The sequence below is a fragment of the Haemorhous mexicanus genome, chromosome 2, assembly GCF_027477595.1.
Source record: "Haemorhous mexicanus isolate bHaeMex1 chromosome 2, bHaeMex1.pri, whole genome shotgun sequence".
NCBI lineage: Eukaryota > Metazoa > Chordata > Aves > Passeriformes > Fringillidae > Haemorhous > Haemorhous mexicanus.
In genome coordinates, this window is record NC_082342.1 from 95636912 (window position 1) to 95658006 (window position 21095).

General features: G+C 41.1%; 1 protein-coding gene across 1 annotated transcript in view; it reads left to right on the forward strand.

Annotated features, from left to right (window-relative positions):
- Nucleotides 1-21095, forward strand: part of SH3RF3 (SH3 domain containing ring finger 3) — a 245914-nt gene that overhangs the window by 171011 nt on the left and 53808 nt on the right. Inside the window, exon 4 of the mRNA XM_059839613.1 lies at nucleotides 12134-12502. Coding sequence (XP_059695596.1) covers nucleotides 12134-12502 — 369 coding nt within the window. The remainder of the gene's footprint in view (nucleotides 1-12133; nucleotides 12503-21095) is intronic.

Here is a 21095-nt window from a genome sequence, read left to right on the forward strand (position 1 = left end):
GGTTATATTGATTTGGTGGATGCAAGATTTTATTATCCTTCAATGTATGAACTTTGGGAATGGAAGAAGAGCTATAGAGATGATTAATACTGAATTCCTTGAAATCTCCCAGGCTGAATGAGATCTGAGAGCTCTTGGTACTGGCACTGAGCTTCTCTGCCCTAAAGCACCTGTCATGGTTTAACCCTGGCCGGTTACTGCTTAGGGGTTACTGCTCTGTCTCAAGCACAAGATTTTGTCCTATGGGGGTCCTTGAAGGCACAAAAGCACTCCTGAGGGATGAGTTTAAGGTCATAGTAAAGGCAGCTCCACACCATTCCAGTGACACACAGGTCTGCCTTTGCACAGAGGAACTCTCCCTAAGCACATACCTGAGTTATCAGTGCCATACACGGTACACAGTTAAGTGTGTTACTTTCTCTTTGGCCACTGGCTAAAGAGGGAACACTGTACTTTCATGGCAAGTAACAAAGACATTGCCAGTGGGAATCACATCCTCTTGAGTGGTTTCATTCATTCACCAGGCTAGCAGTTCTACGAGCCTTTCTCCAACCTGATTGCTGAGCATTTGCAAAGATCAAACTCTCATGAGGTCATACCCTGATTATGGCTACATACTTTTTGCATCCTTAGCAAATGCAGATGTGCCTTATTCTTGACAGTCTGAAGTGGTCACCAGCTGCTATTCCTTTCTTTCTCTCTGGAGTTTTTTCTGTCCTCTAGAGCCCATAAAGCTTACCCTTACTTGAAACCCTTTGCCTATTGTCTTTTATTTATTACTGAATGCCAGCTATGGCAATCACTTTGTCAGTTTTTTAATCCAAATTTTCTTCCATAGTGCTCTGTTCTTCACTGTTGTGATGAATGCTTCAAACATCCGCATCATAATTGCTTGACTGGATTCTTCTCTAAAATTTCTCTTGGCTGTGATGGCTAGAGAAGATGTATGTTGTGCAAAATCCTCTGTCCATCTTTCTGATAAGACTGTTCCATTGTATATTTTGTCTATAACTATACATTGTCTCTTGTCCCCATCCTAAACTGTACTTTCTTTGGGCCAAGAGCTGTCATGTTGCTCTGTGTTTACATAATGCTTCTCACAATGGAATTCTGATGTGTGGTATGAGCTTTTCAGCATTTAATGGCAAAAATAAGTATGAATAGATATCTCTGTGTGACTGCATCACACAATGTGGTCACAGTTTGCAAAATTTCAGTTTCCTTGAGACTTGTCTCTCTGCCTATGGACTGTAAGTGCAATGCAGGGCAGACTGTTTTCAGAAAGGAATGCGTTAGGAAAATATTTGAGCTTGAGTAATTCCACAAACAGGAAAAAAACCCCAGTGTTCTGCAGTTTCAGAAAGATTTCCTACTGTGCAGATCTTCTGCTAGCCCATTCCTTTTGCCATCTCAGAGCTCAAACAGCATGGCCTAGAGCAGTGGTTTTCCAAATTCCTTCCACTTGTAGCATACTAGCATAAACAGCATTTGCATATGGATGTCATAAAAGTGACTAATGCTGGCAATCATCGTACTTTATTGCACTAATGTGACACATGTGCCTGAGCATCCTAAATGATCTGCTCCAAGCTCACTGGGGCTGAAGAAATGGCACACCTCTTATCTAGCAGTGACACCTGTGGCAGAGCAGGCTTGGACAGAAACTAGAACATTGACCCAGCTCCAATGAGTGTACAAGAAGCAAAGGCACTAGCTACTTCATTGCATGATTCCACTGCACTGGGTATGCATCCTTTACCCTAAACCAGAAAATAAACTCAAAAAGTTGAACAAGTAACATTTCTAGTTTGTTAGCCAGAGAGTTCAATGCACTTTTGACTGCAGCTGTTGGCAAGTCAATGAAGAGACCTCCCACTCTAAGCTCAACCTTGCCCCCAATCATATTTTAACATCTCAGATTCTCCAAAGAGGTCTATAAATGGTTTTTTGAGGTGAGGGGCAGTGAGTCATGCCATGAGTGCAAGGTTAAGTACCGCCATTTTCAGTCAAGAATTTGCAGAGTTTAGGGAATTTATCAGAGCTCACCCTTGTCAGATTTTTCTTCCCCAAGGTGAGGGGGGAGGGTTGTGAACTCAATTGCATCATCATATAGTACAGCAAACTTATTTTCATATCTTAAAGACTGGCTTTCAATTACCGGTCAGGCTTCCAAAAAAAATGAGATGTGCCTGTTGTGCAGTGCACAATATGCCATGCGCAACGGCCCCTGCCCCATAATGCCATCCCAATCCATTGTCTGCCTTTTAGCACTATGACAGAAGTATAGAGGTCTCCAAGGTGAGACAAGGCTATGTAAAAATCATTTTAAAATAACTGGTCACTGCATAGAACAAAAAAGATGCAAATTAATGCTTCCACTGAGGAAAAAAAGTCATGCTGCTGTACCAGACATCAGCACATCTATGCAGGAAGAAGGTGCTTTAAATGTTCAGGCAATTCAAAGCAGAGTTTGCACTGTAATAACCACAGGAGACACAAACTCAGGCTGTCAAATCATGTCTCCCTCAGCACAATTCCTTTTTTTATCTGGGTGCATAGTTAAGAAGACCTGTCTCCCTGTCACACAAACGATTCATGTATCCTGGTGCAGCTGCCCTTTTTAAACACATATAATTCATCCCCCATTTCAGAGAAGCATCTCAGAACTCTCCCTCTAGGGAGTCATCCCATAGTTTGGTGAAACAGCAGCCCAATCTGTCCTGACTCATACTTTCACCCCAACTGGCAAATAATAAACCCAAAGGCTGGATGCATCTCTCCAAAGATGCAGCAGTTTTGTGACAGATAGCTGACATCCATTGGCTGCTTCCAGAGAAACATGCAGTGTGACCCTGGAACTGGTGTAGGAGCCCTCCACCACAACCAGCAACCTTGCTTTATAGCCAGCTCTAGCAGGATCTCCATGCACACAGAACCTAACTATACAGCCCCATGAGATGTCACACTATTGCAAATGCCGTGTACCACATCCAGAAGTCCTTTTCTGTCTTGTATTTGGGAAGCAGAAAGTGGAACACTATGTAGAAAAAAGGTCTCTAAATATAGTACACACAGGGAAAAGGCTGCTTATCACAACCCTTTAGTTCTAAGATCTGCTTGAATTATGTATACCTTAGTTCCTTTTATAAGCAATTGAACCAAAACATTTTCGTGGCATTTGCTTTCATTCTTCATTTCTGCTTTATCAGAGATAGAGAGTACAGTGCATTTATTTGTATGCGATTCCCCACAGGTAATCTTCAGTTGCAGCACATAAAACTTAATTTTCCCTGATTGCACAAGATTTCTTATTCTACACAAAGTTGTAAATCACTGCAACAAAGACTTCTTGCTTGCTCAGTGTAGGCAAAGCCTTGCATTACTTGAAAAATTACTTTGGCTTTCCCATGGGCTCCTTGTGCTGCATTTCCAACACCTCCAAAGATTTATCCAACTTCATGCCTTTCTGCAGATAGCATTGATGATGTGAGGTGATGGTGTAGGCCTTTTTCTCATTACCCACTAGAACACTTTTCTTATCAAATTTATAAAGGACTTCAGCAAATACATGTTTTTTTTCTTTCCTCCTTATGTCTCATTAAGCTAGAAGCAAGGGTTTTCCTTTAAAAATGACATGGTATTGTTGCTTCTTTCACACAACCATTCCAAAACTGGCCTTTTCAAGAACTACATTTTCAGGAACAAATCTGAGAGTATGAGCAAAAGGGCACAATGTCATGTCTGGTGGCATGTGTGTACAGTGCAGCTGTTAGGAAGAGAAGGATCTCTGCAACAACATGAGCATGATGTTCCTGGTTCACAATCCCATTTATAATTACTTGGGGCCACACACCGTAATTTGGAAGCCATTTGCTTTAAGACTCCAAAGCTTGATGTATGCATTAACTCTGAAGACATCCCCTTAGTTGGTCGTATTTAACTTGACAATTTTCAGTTAATTCATAATTTTATGTTTATTGTTGAACACTTGAGTAAGCAATAGCACAGGAGCCGCGTGAAACATTAGGGAAGGAAGGAGGTAGAAAGTTGTCTGAAAGCTCTGGAAAAACAAAACTTGACTCTTTTTAAAGATATTGTGTAGAGTTTACATATGATCCATACAGGTCTGCTCCAGGATCTAAACAATCTTTCCTAGCCTGTGCTGAAGTTTTTAGGTACAGCTGGCTCACAGTGGAAGTTTTCACAAGTGAAGGGCTTTCTAAATTCAGCACAAAACTCCTTCAGAGGGCTTCCCTTCCTGGCAGTAACTGGCTATAATGATACAGGACTCATACAGCTGCCAGGTTTTGGTGAGGAATGAGGACATCATCTGAACTGCTCATCAAAGCTTCCTGATTCATCCAGGTCCTGCCAAGTTTGCTGCCCAGCATAAGGCTGCTCACACTTCTGCAAGCACCAACCTCTTCCCTCATGGTGCAGGCAGACACCTGGACTCAGGAGGGGAGTCACAAAGGTTTTCCTTTTAAAAGAACAACAGTGAAGGGTACTCAGCATGGCCAGAAAGCTGGTGGCTTTCTATTTGGAAAGTGTTAGTGTTGTTTCAGGTCTCTCATGGCTATTCCCCCACACAGGAGTACTGTTGAACGCCTAAACCACTGTGGCTTTGGAAATTTCTTGTCTTAGCTGACAAACATCATCTGCAAAACAATTTCCTGATGGACATCTTGTCAAAACAAGCAAGTTCCTGGGAAATACTTAAGTTCCAATGAGTTTCATTTTTTGATGAAAAAATAGTTTGTCATTAAAATCTACACAAGTTTCAAGAGGGACTCTTCTGGTACTGAAATTGGTGCCAGATGGGCACCAGTCCTTCCACTGTTGAAGGCAGCTGGAGTTTTGCCACTGACTTCAAAGGAATTAGGATCAAGCCCATGAATTCATGACTGCACTTTTTATTTAGCTTTCTGAATAATTTATAAGTAAAAATAGGCTGTATTCTCACACTCTTTCTGATGTTGAGTAAAGCTGTATTTGGTTACACTTCTTACTTTCAAAGTAGCTTTGGTGCAGTCATGAGTGCCTCATTATGGAAAAAGGATGTCTATAGGGGACAGATAGAAGGAAAAAGGAAATCCTTAGGCATATCGAAGGCACACAGCAGATCAGAGATTCAGAGATGACAGATCAGAGAAAGAGAGTCCTCATACTTAGAGCTGAAGGCTAAATAGCTAGCATTGTTTCAGGTAGTGGAGGGGGATCTAGAAGGCATACTTCTTTTTGGTGAGGTAGTCTATTTTTAATGGTATTGCATTTAGTTTTATTTTCTTTCTTCTCAGTTCTTTAGACATTAGTTTCCATAAGCTTTCTTGCTGTGCTTAACTTCTGAACAGACTTTGCTGCAGATAATTCATTTCTCTGGGATACACCAAACTTGTTCTCCACCACTGCAAACCACTTTCCTTCTTAAAACTATTCGGAAAAAAAGGGGAAACAAAAAAAATTCCCAGTTCACCACCCAGGGCTTAGTGTTTACTTCTGCTGCACGCATCATTTATTTTCCTTCTGCAAGATCATGATGACACGCTCGTCCAAGCACATGCTGTTCTAATATGCTACATTCTTTCAGCCCCTCAGTGTGTTAGAAGTGACATTGCTGCTAAAAGAGAAAGATCTTGTAGGACAGGCAAATAGATTGCTAAGTACTGCTGCCTTTCAAAGACCCATGTTGTAGACAAAAATTATTGGCTTGCCTTTTCCGGACTATAGGTTGTTGTATATGTGGATGGCCTTGGTTAGGAAGGCTGTCTGCTGTAGGGTTTTAGGGACTTCCTTCCTTGGGAACATGCTGACATATTTAGCAGGCTTTTGGAAAAGAGAACGAGACTTATGCCTCAACCTATGGCTGGAGGAACAGAATACTTGAAGTTTGAGATGTGTCCTAGGAAAGTATTTCTGCAGCTATCATTTCATTTGAATCTGTTCAAGCAAGCACATGTACTGCGCTTCTTATATTTTCTGGGTGAATGGAATAACTCTGCTCTCAATCACAGTGTGGGTTTCAGAAATCTATCTTCCATGATGGATAAACCACTTGCAGAAAATCTGTTCCAAATCTGCTTGTTCCTCTCTGGCAATAAATTAGAAAAGGCAATAGTGGATTGTTAGAGATTAACACAAAACCATTAAGTACTGCTTTCGTATGTCTATAATATTCTTCCTAAACTGTGCCTTACTAATTACTCTTCATAAGATGGTGCCTAAATGAATAATTGAGGTAAGATTTTGAAAGTTTTGCCGAATGAATTTAAATTGTCCATGGAGAACTTTGGAGGCTTTCTCTAAACACTTTTATATCAGAATTAACAAAACATAAAAGATTAAAATTATAGATACATTCAATATGATTTGGTTGAAGAGCCTTTGGCACAAATTTGTCTGCTAATATCCCACTAGCAAGCTCTCGGATTGCTGTGTGTCCTCTGTACTAACCTACCAAAGAATATGCAAAGTATCAGGTAAAGAAAGTATTATGTACTTCCTCCTAATGTCCATTTGAATCAAAGGCTGTTTTGTTACTTGGCTACAGCAGAAGAAAGATTGTATCCTGCATTTGCCAGTAGGGATAATTGTAAGGAAAAGCTGTTTTGGCTCTCTGAAACACTACTTTTTGGGTCTGAAAATGCTTTTACAGATGCAGTCCTCTCAGAAACCCAGCAGTGACAGAAGAATCTTGTATAGTTATGCCCTTAGTTACTTAATAATCTCACTGTGCTTCAGAACATAAATTATAATACTAGTAAACTTGTTTAATGAGTGCACTTTATGAACTTAGTACCTACTCTGAAGTGAAAAGGCAGTAATAAATTCAGACTGTTTATTTTAATCACAAAATCAGATATGGAACTGCAAGTTGCCAAAGTCTCCGCAAGGCATAAAATAGGGATGTGCATGATCTTCTCAATATTTATGAACCATAAAATACAAAAATCAGCAGTCCTGAGGTGAAAATATTTTCAATCTTTCAGGGGGACATTGTGAAGATGTTTTATTAATAATTTTAATTTTGTTTTCTGCTCTGCTCAGTGGTTCCACTCTAAAAACTTGAGCATGATATTTTTTTCTTTCTGTATTAGATATGTAGAGATTTGAGGGGATTTGAAACTTTTTGCTTTTAAAACTGGTTTGAGTCTTATACCTGTATTTGAACAGCACCATTCTTCAGCTAATAGTTTCCATAAAGACAGAAAAAAAAGATTTTGTAGCAAGTGAAAGTCTTAATAAAGTGTACTTACTGGTCCAAATTGGCTCCAATTTATCAAAATACTGAATCACATGTGTAAAACTGAGAATTTAAGCAATCTTTCCTTATTTAGAGAAGAATGACGTTTTAGTCACACATCAGTAACACTTTGGTCCGCACAGTATCAAGTACATGCTGAAGTAATGCTGAAGTACAAATAGTAAGCCACACAGAGAGGTCCTGTCTCTGGTAAGGCAGATGTCAGTAAGAAATTAATCCCTTACCCAGACCTGAATGACTGGAAAGTAAGAGTATTCAATAGCAGAATAATCCTCCTTCTTACAGAAGACAGCACTATAAGGGAAACACCACAACCCAGCAGCTGCTGTTGACCATGGTGTATCAAAGTGTCCCTTGGAAATCTAAACTGGGATAGAATAGTTTTGCTACTAACATGGATTAGTAAATGCACTGGCATATTTGTCAAGGGAGATGCAGTAAGGATAAATTATTTAAATCTGACCTAAATTTCCCATGTTTCTCTGTTGTTCCATAATAATAACAATAATAAATTCCAAAGTAATCATTTGCTATTTGAACTAAACCTAGAGTTAATTGTCACCCACACTGGACAAGAAGTAGGTTTTCCTCACTCTTCGTTCTATCTGGGGTATGTAAGTAGGTGCATAATGTTGCCCATTGAAACTGTAGTTCATTAAGTCATATTGGGATATAAAGGACATATTTGGTCCCACATGGGACCATCAGTGTAGATGACAGTTTCTCTCCTGTACCTGCTCATCCTTAAAAGAGAAATAAGTTGAAAGCATTTACAGATGGTCTCTTTTAAACCCACATGTATTAGAAATTAGAAGTGTGTGTGTGTATCTGTGCATGCAAGCACGTGCAACAGAGACTGAGAGAAACTCACCATGATACATTCTGCAGAAAAAAAAGAGATTTATGTGGAGACTAATAAAAAATAATTTTGGCAGTGGAAAAGTCCTGTATGATGTAGCTTAGTATTTGTCACCTATGTGATAAAGTCTTCACCACATAGGATATAAATAGAATATCTAAGACAGACATATCTAAAAGCCAAAAGAAGGAAAAAACCTCTCACTCAGTTCATATCTCATGGGCTCTCTGCTTGGACACTAATGTCATGACAGCTTGCATTGTGGCAAGATGGAGAGTATGGCTTCCTGATCAAGGCCACCAATTTTTTAATGAAGAGCACTTGATTACTGCTCCAATTGTAGGAAAAGGTTGTTTGGAGGTGAACAAGGCTCTGTACACAGAGCTACTCCCACCCTTCTTCACTCCCAAAACCAGATGAGCTGGAGCTGTCTCCAGTACTATTACTCACAGCTGGGGAAAGTCTTCCTGAGAAATAGGCACAGTAGCTCCATGAACTGAGACTGGTGCATCCTTATCTTAGCATGCAGGACTCACAGCCAATAGTCACTGGGACAGTTTTACTGCACTGTCTCATCACACCTCTTGCATGATAAAGTCTCTCCGATAATATAAGGCTTGCTGTTGTAAGATTTTGCCTTTCTAGACAGGATTGCAGGGCTGCTGGGAATGTTTGACTGGTTTGGCATTCAAATCCAAGTCTTATCCCTCTAAATCCTATGTCAAGTTTTCTATGACATCCCCTTTGCAAAGAATGGATTTGGGGTAAAATCAGTCTCTCTGCACTCTCAAGGGTATAAGTCTCAAGTCACTTTGGGCTTAGCAGGACCACAAACACAAATGTAAGATCTTTCTAGAGAATGAATCAAAACTGAGTGAGAAAGTTGAGTTCTGGTATTAGAGACTGTCATAAGAGGTACAGGCTTCCAGAGATGTCAAATTCCTGACACTGACTGTGGGTCAGAACTTTCCATTAAACTTCTCATCTGAAAGCAAATCTGCCTGAAGATAGATGAGAGACACCAGAAAGCAGTGCTTGTTTACATATTCAGAGTTTAAAATAAGAAATTTGCAATCATGTTTATGTTTTAAAAAAAGGTTTCTAAAAGATTTTTGTGAAGAGGAAGAACTGTTTGCTTTTACAAAGTAGTAAGCAGACTTTTCTCTGGCATTCATAGCCTATTTGGGAAGTACTTTCCAGCATCTGTGGGCAAAGCTGTTTAAAAACAGTTCTCTACAAAAATAAAGTTGTAAGGCTATAAAGCATTTTTTATCTTGGCAGACCAAAACAGTTTTTTCCCAGTATTTCAGGAAGCCTCTGACATTCTCAAAAGTTCATTAGCTTGACTATTTGGGGAGGAGTTTTCTTTCTGTCTTCAATCGTCTACTGATATAGAGATTTACTTTTGTTTATATCAATACAGGGTTATTTTTTATCACTTCATGTTTAGATGCTTGCTTTCTTATTGACATTTCAACTAGGTGCCACTTTGAACAAAAAAGTAAGGGATTTTGTTGTTTTAAAAAGAACAGCTTCAGGGTTAAATTGGATTCCAGACAGTGGGATTTATAATCTAATTCTTACAAGAGATTCAGAGCTTGATATCAAGAGCTGGAGCACTTCATTGTCCACATGTAGCACACTGTAAAACCAGAAGTTCTAAATTCTATTTTTTTTAATCTATTTTCTCCTATCTCAAAGAGTTAAAATGTATTCTTTTTCTTCGTGCTGTTGATTAGCAAAAATTTCCTCACCCTCTGCTGTCGACGAGTCATACATATTTGATAGCTTTATCCTTTTCTCCTTAATATTGCAAGTAATTCAGCTAGACTATCTTCATCAATGGGGTAAGCAGAGCTGTAACACTTACTTAAGGGAGGGGAACCATCTGGTTTCCTTGCAACTTGGAGCCTGCTGGCAAATATTAGGTTGTACCAATTTAGAGCATGATGAAGTGGGAAATAATGGACATTTCTGAAGAATCTGAAATAGGATCAGCTGTTATCGGCGAAAATTGGCAGGTGCAGTGCACTATGCTGGCTGTAAGCATGGTCTCAAGTTGGACAGTGCAGCTGGGAAAATGACTAGCTAATTGAATGGTTGCAGGACTCCCAGCAGCTCTGAAAGTAGTGGAGCATCATTAATTGGAGGCTCTTGGTTGACTTACTGGAAGCTGTCACAGAAAGAAGGATGCTGCAAGTTGAGGTTTACTTTCTAGGTTAATGTTCTGTTACACTGAATGAGTCCTCGTGGAGTCAGAAGTGCTTTCAAACGCAGGAGGACCGGCCTAAGGCTAGCAACATCTATTCTTTTATTTACAGCATGGTGACAGCAGTTGGGAGTTAGAAAAGCTATGCAACTACACATTTGTTTAACTGCACGTTTCTGTTGTTATCTTTCCCTTCCCTCTCTTTTCCCCTTTTATTTCCACTTGTGTTAAGTTTCAAAATTGGCTTGGCTTGGAGCAGAAATTATTCTTCTTTTTTTTCTGTTTAGAGCCTTGGAAGACCGTGTCCTCAACTGTTTCTTGGATGCTGCCATAATTCATAAAAGTAGTTATAGAAAAAAAACTGGCCTTATTTTGGTCCAGAATAGTATTACATACACCTCTGGTTTATGTGGGTCCCAGAACAGAAGTGAATGCAAAAGCACGTGTACATTAGCTGTGGCTCCCATTCTCATATGTTGTTTTTGTTCATTAAATGCAAACATATTGCAGTGTATCCTAGTTTAATATGAAGGTCTGTTGGCAAAATGTGGCATTTTCCATCAGCTGTTGACATCCCTCGAGGGAAGATGTATTGGCAATGAGTGCTGTGCAGAAAGCACTGCTGACTTTTGAGTGCACTTCATGTATCATTAGTGATGGTAGCATCCCTGAGTGCCTGAAATCTCTCCAGCTATGTACAGTGTAGCTTTCCTGGATGAGTTATGAAGGCTGGGAGGTAAGAGACTTCAATGGTTGTGCCACCCAGCATGCCTCTGGCCTGCATAGACACCATGTTATCTGTGAGCATGGATTGGATGAGGAACAGCAGGCTGAATGCTGGCCTGAGCCTTCAAGTGCAGAGTTCATGGGCTGTAGGTCAAGTGTTAAACCCTTCAAAAGAATTTATGAGACCACTTTTTCAAGCTGGACTCCAAGCAAATCTTGCAGTGGCCATCAAGCTCTTCCAAAGTTTAGGTGATACAGCTAGGGAAAATGCATTCAGTTTGCACCTGCGTTTGGATAACCTGTGTTAGGTGGGAGGCAAGGAGATGAAACTGGGAAGATTTGGAGGCTGTACCCTTGGAATAAAACCATGTGTGGCAAATGTCAAGCACAGGCCTGTGGTGGAACTGAGAACAGCAAAACATTGATGAAGAGGCTCCTGCCTCCTTCCCCAGGCTCTGACGCAGCAGCCTGGGACAAGCTGTTTTGGGGAATACTGTGTTTTGAAATGTTGTAGCTTCATGTGGACCAATTTAAGGTGCCTGGTTCTAGCTTAATTCTTCTGGACGCTTACTTTGTCTCTTTTGATCTTCCTGGCATTAATAAGTGAATGGAAATAATTCATATGGCCTCATAAATCAAATAAATTCATAGAATCATAGAATCATTTAGGTTGGAAAAGACCTCTAAGATCATCCAGTCCATCTGTTCATTCAGCACTGCCAAGCCCACCCCTAAACCATGGCCTTGAAGTGCCATGTCTATTAAGTCTTTGAAATACCTCCAGGGACAGTGATTCCACCACTTTCCTGGGCAGCCTGTTCCAGTGCTTGACAACCCTTTCAGTGAAGAATTTTTTCCTAATATCATATTCTAAACCTCCCCTGGCACAACATGAGGCCATTTCCTCTTGTCCTGTCAGTTGTTACCTGGGAGAAGAGGCCAACCCATACCCTGCTACAACCTCCTTTCAGGTGGTTGTAGAGAGAGATAAGGTCCCACTGAGCCTTCTTTTCTGCAGTGGAGGGAACCTCATCACTCTCAACAACTTCTTTATCTTTTCCTTTTCCTCCCCACACAGCTGAATGAATCTGCCAAGCAGCTCATGGAGATGGACAAGACGTGCTCGGCTGCGGCCTCTGGCTGTGACGTGCCGCTGGCCACGGAGACCGTGGCGGTGGCAGCAGCAGCGGCGGTGGGTCTGGCTCCGTGCTCCACGCTGGCCGCTGCGGGGGCTGCTGGAGCAGCCCAGAGGCAGGTGGAAGGCAAGAAGAACGCCAAGAAGCGCCACTCCTTCACCGCCCTCAGCATGACACACAAGTCCTCCCAGGCCGCCAGCAACCGGCACTCCATGGAGATCAGTGCCCCTGTCCTCATCAGCTCCAGTGACCCACGGGCAGCTGCCAGGATCGGGGACCTGACCCACCTCTCCTCCAGTGCCCCAGCCCAGGTAAAGTGGGGTGCAGGGGGGGTTTGGGCATCCTTAGCAGGTGGCATACCCTTGGGTCACCTCTTCGAAAATGGCTCACCCTCGCATGAAGCAGTCACATGGTGCTGTCATCCTGGTGTGACAGTACTTGGCACCTTGCATTAATCACTGGGCAAGCGTGACAAGCCAGAAGATAAGGCTAAATTGGATTCACAATACTTCAACACTTTAAAAAACAAAAAGTAATCCTACAAACTGTTAGAAGCAACGAAACTGTTACAGCAGTTTCTGTGGTAGAAGGGAATAATTTTGAGTGATCCCATTACCCTGAACATATCTGTTACTCTGCAGGGTAGCAATGTCAGTATGAAATTCACACACTAGGGATAAAAAAGGATTTTGCAATAATTATTTCTGTACAGATCACTGGAGGATGAGCAAATGTGCTGCACTTTGACAAGTGTTGTACCCAGCAAGTAGCTGCCGTTCAGAAAAACCCAAGGAGTTTTTAAACTCCTTCATCACACATGCTTAGAGTGCAGCCCACTCCATCCTTCCCCCTCTCAAAGGAGGATGCAGAAGAGCATCCTCCCAGACACCCCCACAAGTCCCAAAAGGAGCTTCCAAGAGGCTGCTTCTGGGGCCTTGGCAGAAACACCAGGGGTGCTCTGAAACCCTTTGTAATTGCCTGCTGTTTCAATGGATAAGGAAATTCAACTGATAATTTGCAGTTTGAAGGTGTAGAAGAGAAAGGAGAATAGTCACAGTCCCAAAGCTCTTCTGCCTCAGCCTTCCTGCCCAGCCATCTACACAGTGTGTGTGCAGATTAGCACCCACAGGTGGTTTATAGACCAGTTCCTCATAGTCTGTATCTCATAGTCTTATAGTGCCAAGATAACCTCAGCATGACAGGGTCTTCCCACACATCATGCCTCTGCTGAAAAAAGCCACTCTTGTCCTTTTCCTCTCCCTGGACATGCCTTCTGTCCCCTCACATCCACATCCCCATACAGAGACAAACATGGATCATTTGCCAGCCCTGTGGTGGCCTGGAGCAGGAAGCAATCTATGTTACAGCCACTGCCCATGCTAGTAATGCATGTAGATGGTTGGGAGAGGGATAGCAGCAAACTGTAGGGGCTGCTTTGGGCAGAAATGCCTGTTTATGTCCATCTATCGTGCTGGTGGGTCTCCCCTATGAGGCCAGTGTGGTGCACCAGACCATGGGGTCACTCCTGATAGCTGTGCCCTGCTGTAACCCAAGATAGGAACCCCAGGCCCCTGCAGCACAGGTTTGCAAGGACTCTGGGGGAGGCAGGGTGCCTGAATGCATGCCATGTGCAATGCAGGGCCAACCAAAACTGTACTGAGAGGACACTGCCACAGTGGAGCAGTACTCTCTGCTCCTGCCTCAGCTGCTCACTTCCCTCCACTGCCCATCCACATGTAGGAGCCAGAAGGCTCAGTCCAACTGTAAAAGCACCTGTTTTCTTCCACATGACTTTTCCAGGAAGGCTTTCTGTGGTGTAAAATCTTCCCCTCCCTTCAGCCCCCAGCAGGAGGGTGAAGGTGAGGATATGGCCTCCACACAAAGCAGCTGGTGTCAAGATGTACTAGGACATGTATGAAGCATCATAAGCACTACACATGAGGGAGGGTCTCAAACTTGTCAAGTAAATGATTACCCAGGTTTTTGGCACTGAGAGTAATACATTTGGACTTTACAGAGATGTGACAGTGGCTTTTCTGGTCCTGTGCTAGTCATGAGAAACACAAAACACACCCTTTTTTCTTAGAGTCATGTTGAAGACTCATTCAGAGCTAGTAAACCACAAAAGTTATACCATGAAACAAAAAGTGCCCTGATTATTCTCCCCTGTTTTAATAGAACAACTGATATGCAAGACCCCCCCTCATTTCTCAAACAAATTTGTCATTTGCACACAAATGGTAGAGGACAAGAAGGGCCTGATGTTCCTGGTGACAAGTTATGATTATCGAAAACCAGCCAACGGGAAGCTTGGTTGGGCTGCAGATAGGAAGAAATGTACTTGGTGCAATGGTCAAAAGCTCATCTAAGGCTGGGGTGTCATGAAGCCCGTGGTGGGAACAGGTTTGGGGAGTTGTTCTGCCTCAGGGCATAGAGCCAGCTTGCAGACAAGGCAGCTGAGCACATGCCTCTATCACTGCTGGTCAAAGCTGTCTTGGCCAAAATCCAGGCAGGGAAGCAGAGTCTTGGTAGCTCAGATCAACCTCAGTGAAAAGAGGCTTCCCTCTGTCAAAAAGTGCCATTGCATCCTGTCTACCCAAGTGTGGCATTTACATGTATTAATACATATCTCTGCTTTTGGGAACCTTGCTTTCTAATTTGAGGGATTAAAACATTTTCCTTTGAAAGCTTTGCAATGAGTGTGGATCTATAGGAGAAAAAAAGCCGGGCTGAAGTTTCCACTATGTTCTCTTGACTGTAGGAGCAACCTTCAGAAAAATGCTTGTAAGATTAGCAATGAAAACACAAGAGCTACAAACATGCATTCACTGTTTTTAAGCCTTCTTAGTTAAGTCTACAAAAAATACAGAATTTAGCTCTTACCAAATGTCCATTAAAATTGTGCAGCTATATTTATATAACTATTAATTCCATAATAATATGGGTTACATTTTAATTAAAAATGTCAGAAATTCAGTCTCTCCTCTGCCATCTGCTAAGACCTGACATAGCTCTGAAGCAATTAATGATGCTTCAGCCTTAGACAGAATATCAGTTCAGCACTTTTCTTTTATTCACATGGCTGTATGCCAGCCAGAGTAGCATAAACAATGGGCCCCATGAGCTCTTACATCAAGGCATTCAGGGCAGTGAGAACCTTGTCTTCAGATTTTTTTTTCTCTAAAATGCATTTGGCATTTCTAAGGTAAATGGCCTGTATATCTTGTTCAGCATTTGACATCTTGACAAATCTGCAAACTGATTTTACTGCTGTTCCAGAAGTTCTCAGGGGCGTTGCTGAGAGCATGGGCAGGTTGTCGGAAGGCTGTGCATGTAGCTGCTGAACTCACCAGTGAGCTCTGCTGCAGGAAAATGTCTCACCTTTTCTTTCCTCACTTGAAGAGGAACTCTTCAAGTTCCTCTCTGTCCTGCATGTCATTGTCACAGCCCTTGAGTGGTTGTCTCTGTAACCATCTCATGCTCTTACTGGTTTGCAACAGCAAATTCAGCCAAAGCTTATTTCTTATAAGGGACACAACAAATTTACAGTTTCAGTATCTAGAAAATTTATGCCATTTTTAAAACTAGAATGTAAATTTGGTTTATTGTGTCATTATATCACATTCTTAAAATTTCCAGGCACTTTTTCATTGCTTATTTAATAGATCTCTTCATAAAGAGAAATAAAGGAATTTTGTTCCTTTATTATATTATTATTCCTTCCTTGTTTAGTAGGTATGAGTTTCCCTGAAACTTATCAGGATTGGTATTTAGCTTGCAGGGGGATTCTACATTTTGAAAAAGTTCAAGAGTTTTCTTATAGCCTGTCTTTTGAACAAGCAGAATTCAATTACAGGAGTTCTTGAATGGCATCCAGTCCCCTACCTCAAGGCAAGCAGCTGGTGCCCAGCAAAACAGTCTCCTCTAAACAAGCATCAGTTTTCCCTGCAGACCTGAGGCACCTACATCTGGAGCACTTGCTTTCTCTCTGCTGACATGAGAAGAAACAGAGACATCTAGGGCTAACTGCCTAAGTTACTGCAGGAGCTTAAAATTTAGGTGCAAATTTTACATGTTTCAGTAAATGTAGCAGATATTCCAGCCCTTAGAAGTTATTTCATGCGTGGTGCTTTATTCTTGTGGCTTCTGTCAATTCTTGTGAATTGAAACCATACTTCCACACTGGGCTGACACATTTTTTTTTTTTGTTTTTATGAGTCGTTAGACTAATATAAGCCTCCAGGAGGGCACAGATTTCTACATATTGTGCACTGACATGCAGACCAGACTATGAAATCACGTGTTTTGAAAGCAGTTCTGCATATCATTAATTTAATAATTGAAGACTGCTGGCCTTCCATAATGTGTTCATTGTTCTTTAAGCACAACCAGCTCAGCTGTTTTCCAAAAGCCAAGATGTATTTTGAAATGAATGATTGTCTTAAAAACCATCTTCACTGACTACAAACTTTGGGATGCTTGAAAAGTAGAAAAATCAACTTGAAGTCACCTCAGCTGTATAAAATAGTGACTGGAATTCCACAACAGCCAGGATATAAAGCATTTAATTTAAAAGAGGCAATGCTGGAATCCTAATTTTGTCTGCAACTAAATTTGCTTGTATGCTTTTTGCTGCATGCTAAGCATCACTCATTAAATGTAAGATCTCCATCTGAAAGGTAATAGTGTCTTTCCATCATGCAGAATGTCCTATCATACTGGCAAAATGGATTTTTATTGAAGATGTAAGTAGTGCTGCAGGCCTGTGATGGAGCTGAAGCTGAATTAGGTTACAGGTGCAGAGGAGTGGTTCGTAACTGAGACTCCTTGGGGAGTGGGGAAGGTCCCCCTGGAAGATAATCATGCCTAGGCCTCAGATGGCTTGTCTTGCTTCCATTTTCACCCCTTATGAATTATTCATCCCTGCTAGTTGAAAAGGTCATGGGTCAGTCCTGCTCCAAATCCCCTGGATTTTGACAGAAAAAGCGTCTCATGAATAATGAAGCATGGCTTTGTGCACACCAGGGTAACAGCTGAGTGAGGAAGAAAGGACCCTCCCCACAGAAGGAACTTCTGTGTGTGTTTTGAACAAGTCATCACCATGCACAACAAGTCAATTTGTATCTGCAAGTATTAGTTCAAGCTCCTAACCAGAGGACACGTGTTCAGGAAAAGCTGAGAATAATGTCTTGCACACTCCTAATCCCAAAGATTGACAGTATTTGAAATGAAAAATGTTCCTTGAAGTGTCTTGCTATATAAATCATTTGGAAGTGTGTCCTTATCAGTTATTTAGAAGTGCTGAATTTTAGTTGGGAAAATGTAATAGCAGAACTCTGGCTGAGCCTTGGCTGATAACCCAAATGTGCTGACCATGAGAGGCGTACAGATTATACCTAAAATCCAGAGACTAAAAATGAACCTTGAATTTTCAAGAGCACAACAAGTTCTGAGAAAATAAGTCAAATTCCGGTATTTTTCAGCTTTGGCTGGGAGTCCAAATTCTATCCACCCTGCTCTGTTGCTGACTGTGAATGACAACTGACTGGATGCAAGAGCAAGACAGGTGAAACCAAGGGCAGCTATTTCAGGAGGTGGCACCAGTTAAAGTGGCAAAAGAGAAGAAATACTCGTCCAATCCGTCTTTCTGTAATTTAGATGGAAATATATTACAAAAAATGCATAAGAGCTTTTGCTAAGGTCCAATATAAACTAATTATTTATCTTTACATGGCCTATTCTAAATAACTTTATCTTGTTGCGGGGGTGGCGGGGCGGTTGTAGGTGGGAAGGAGTTAACTTCTTTTAAATAGAAAGTTTTAGGCAGGAATGTAAGCAGCTTTTTTTTTTTTTTTTTTGGGCTACCAATAGGTCTCTGAATATGCTCTGTGCATATTGGGATATACTACATTATCTGTCAAAACTGTTGCAAATGAGGCTCATGAGCTGATTCAGTCTATGGACTGATTACATAAGCTACCAAGAATCCAGGTCAAAGCAAAATTGTCTTTAGGGAACTACCAGGTTAGAGACAGTGTCTTCTCTTTTTGCTACAATATGCCTTATCACAAATATATTTTGAAAGATTTTTCAAGAACCACATAAAACCTAATTTTTTACAGGAACTGGGAAGACAAAGTTGTGCTTTAAAAGGGTTATTCAACTGTGCGTGAAATCCCATTGCCAGTGAAAGAAAAACAATATATTTTTTTCCAGATGCTCCTCAGGGTAGTAACCTGAAAACATTTTGCCACTAAAATAATTTTGGCATACAGCTAATCTTGAGGCTTTATAGTACCTGCCAGTCAACTACTGGTTTGGAAGTCTCAAGAGCAAGTGAGACACTGTCTTGGTATTTACCCCATACCATAAAATCCTGTTCATCTGGCACATACTATGTATACACGTATAACATTTGAGCAGAAATTACTTAAGTTTATATTTTCCTCTTTTTTTTTTTTTTCTTGGAGGGTTTGTTTATTTGTTTACCACTATTTTCTCATTGGACAGCGACTTCCTACAGGAGGCATTGCACAGGACCCTGATGAGTTTGTTGCACAGTTATCAAAAGGACAGATATGAGTGTGGGATTAAATTAACATCTTTTACAGGTCAAGCTTTCACTTGAAGCCTTCCTGTGTCTCTGTGTTTGATTTTTCACGTTCTTTGATCCCAGAATTACAAGAAACTATTTAAAACCTTCTGGTGGAGAGCTATACCCGGAGTATAGTCTGAGAGAAACAAGGCTGAATAAAATATAATTCTCATGATGCTCATCCACATGATGCTTAATTAGTCCTCATTTGGGGGAGCTGAGAAGCTGTGAGCCAGAATAATCAGTGCTTTTATGGATCGTAATGTCAGATGAATCTTCAGAAGAAAATGACAAAAATATTTGTTTTTTTTTTTTTTTCTTCTAACTTTCAGGCATCATTAGATTGCAGGATAGGGGAAATGGAAGCTCAAGAAATTAATTTACTTGACTTCTCCAGCTCTCTGCACAGCTCTGTGAGCTACTGAAAGAAGATATGATTTAGAGTTTTTGGTCTATTACAAACCAAAAATAATCAGGGCCAGCCTGGTCCTAGAAAAAGCTAGCATAATACTGTGCCTCACCTTCATCCACAGCCACAGATAGTTTCAGATTGTAAGAACCCCTCAGTAAATCATATAAATTTAGCTCCAGTCTTTGCAGGAAGGAACTGGGTATTTATGCAGCTATTTATGCAGCTGCAGCTGTTATCCTGCACATTTGTTTGTTTTTTACACACACCGTTATGGAAAAAAAATTCTTCCTGTAGAATTGATAAGTCCATTTCAGCCCCCACTTTGATAATTAGCATTTGATGAGGCTACTTGATCTTGCATGTAACACTTTTCATCAATACTTGGTGTCACTACCATGCATTAAGTGCTAATACATTATTTCTAGGAACATTAAGGTTCAGAATGATTGCCAGTCATTGTTTTATGGAGTCAGCAAATTAGAGAAACGAGTCACAGGAATCTTAAAGACCATTAGCCTGTTTTTATGATATTTCCAGAGGATGGTATGTCAACTTCTGTGAGTTGAATGGGTGTTTTTCTCTTATTTTAAAGTAATATTAAAGAGAAATTTAAAGTAAGCTGTAAATATGCATTCAAGACATTAAAAGAATTTTTCCTGAGAATTAATGAATGTGATAAGTGCCCTGTGGTGAGAGAGTGCTGGATTTTCTTTGAAGTCAAGACTGAGAATTCTGGTTAGTGATTTTCTAGACGATAAGAACATTCATCTGATAGCAACAATTATTTTTCAGTGAAGGCTGCTGCAACCTGCAATATCATTGTACTCTGTTCCTAGTTTTATCACTGTCTTCTAGACTTCTATTTCACTCGAAGACTGAGTCCCTTGCTTTTGCAAAGCACTTCACTAATCCCTACAGGCACTGTGTCTTTTCAAATTAAACAACAAATGTGGCCTTAAAGTACTGGTGAAAATCTAAAGTAAATCTGCAAGGGAAAGAAAAATATAATGTATGCTGGAAGTCCAAACTACTCATTCTTATCCTTCCATAAACGTGTGGATGGGAAAAGAGAAAGGGAATGCGTTTGAGAAGATGTTTCAGCCCAGGTGAGTAGTTGTTACCCTTAATTTCCTGAATTCTTTGGGCTTGTCAGTAATATTTGGGGGGAGTAATGTTTCAGTGGTCATAAGGAAGCTGTTGAGTTTATGGAATAAAAAAAGCAAAAAGTTCTTTTAATAATATTCTCCAGTCCATGAATACATAATCACCTACTACACCAGAGTAGCTGGTGATAAAAACAGAGGGCACAGCATGAGCTGGGAGTGAAATACCTGTCATGCAGCACCGTGGTGCCTGTGTGTATAGTCTGGGAGTTTTACTCAAGATTTAGCCTTGCACAGTAGAGCTGGTGCTGCTGTGCTACCAGTGGTCACCAAGAAGCAGAAATTAGTGCAGAAGGATCTGGAGGTGGCTTTCAGCACGCCTTTGTGCAACTGCTTTTCCCTGTTGGCTGGCATCTGGGTCTGTAGTGTCCAGAGGAAAAGAGCTGGTGCTGTTGAGCTGAAACAGTGGTAAGTGGTGCTTGGAGGATGCCAGATTGAAGTGGGAGCATTGAAGAAGTTGGATTTGGCTGCTCACGGGCCTAAGTAAATGGGATCAGAGCTGGCAGTGCCTGGTTCAGAAAACTGCATGCCACCATTAAACAGCCTCCTAATCAAGAGGTGTGCATGTGTGATCACCCAGGAGGAGGTCACATCTGGAAATTCAATGGCCAAATGTTTAAAGGCACTAGAGGCTCAATAGGATAGAGAGGAACACCAAATGGTATTTTCAGAAGTGACTCCTATTACTTAAATTGCAATAAAATCTGTGGGAATCAGGCAGTGAAGTACTTAAT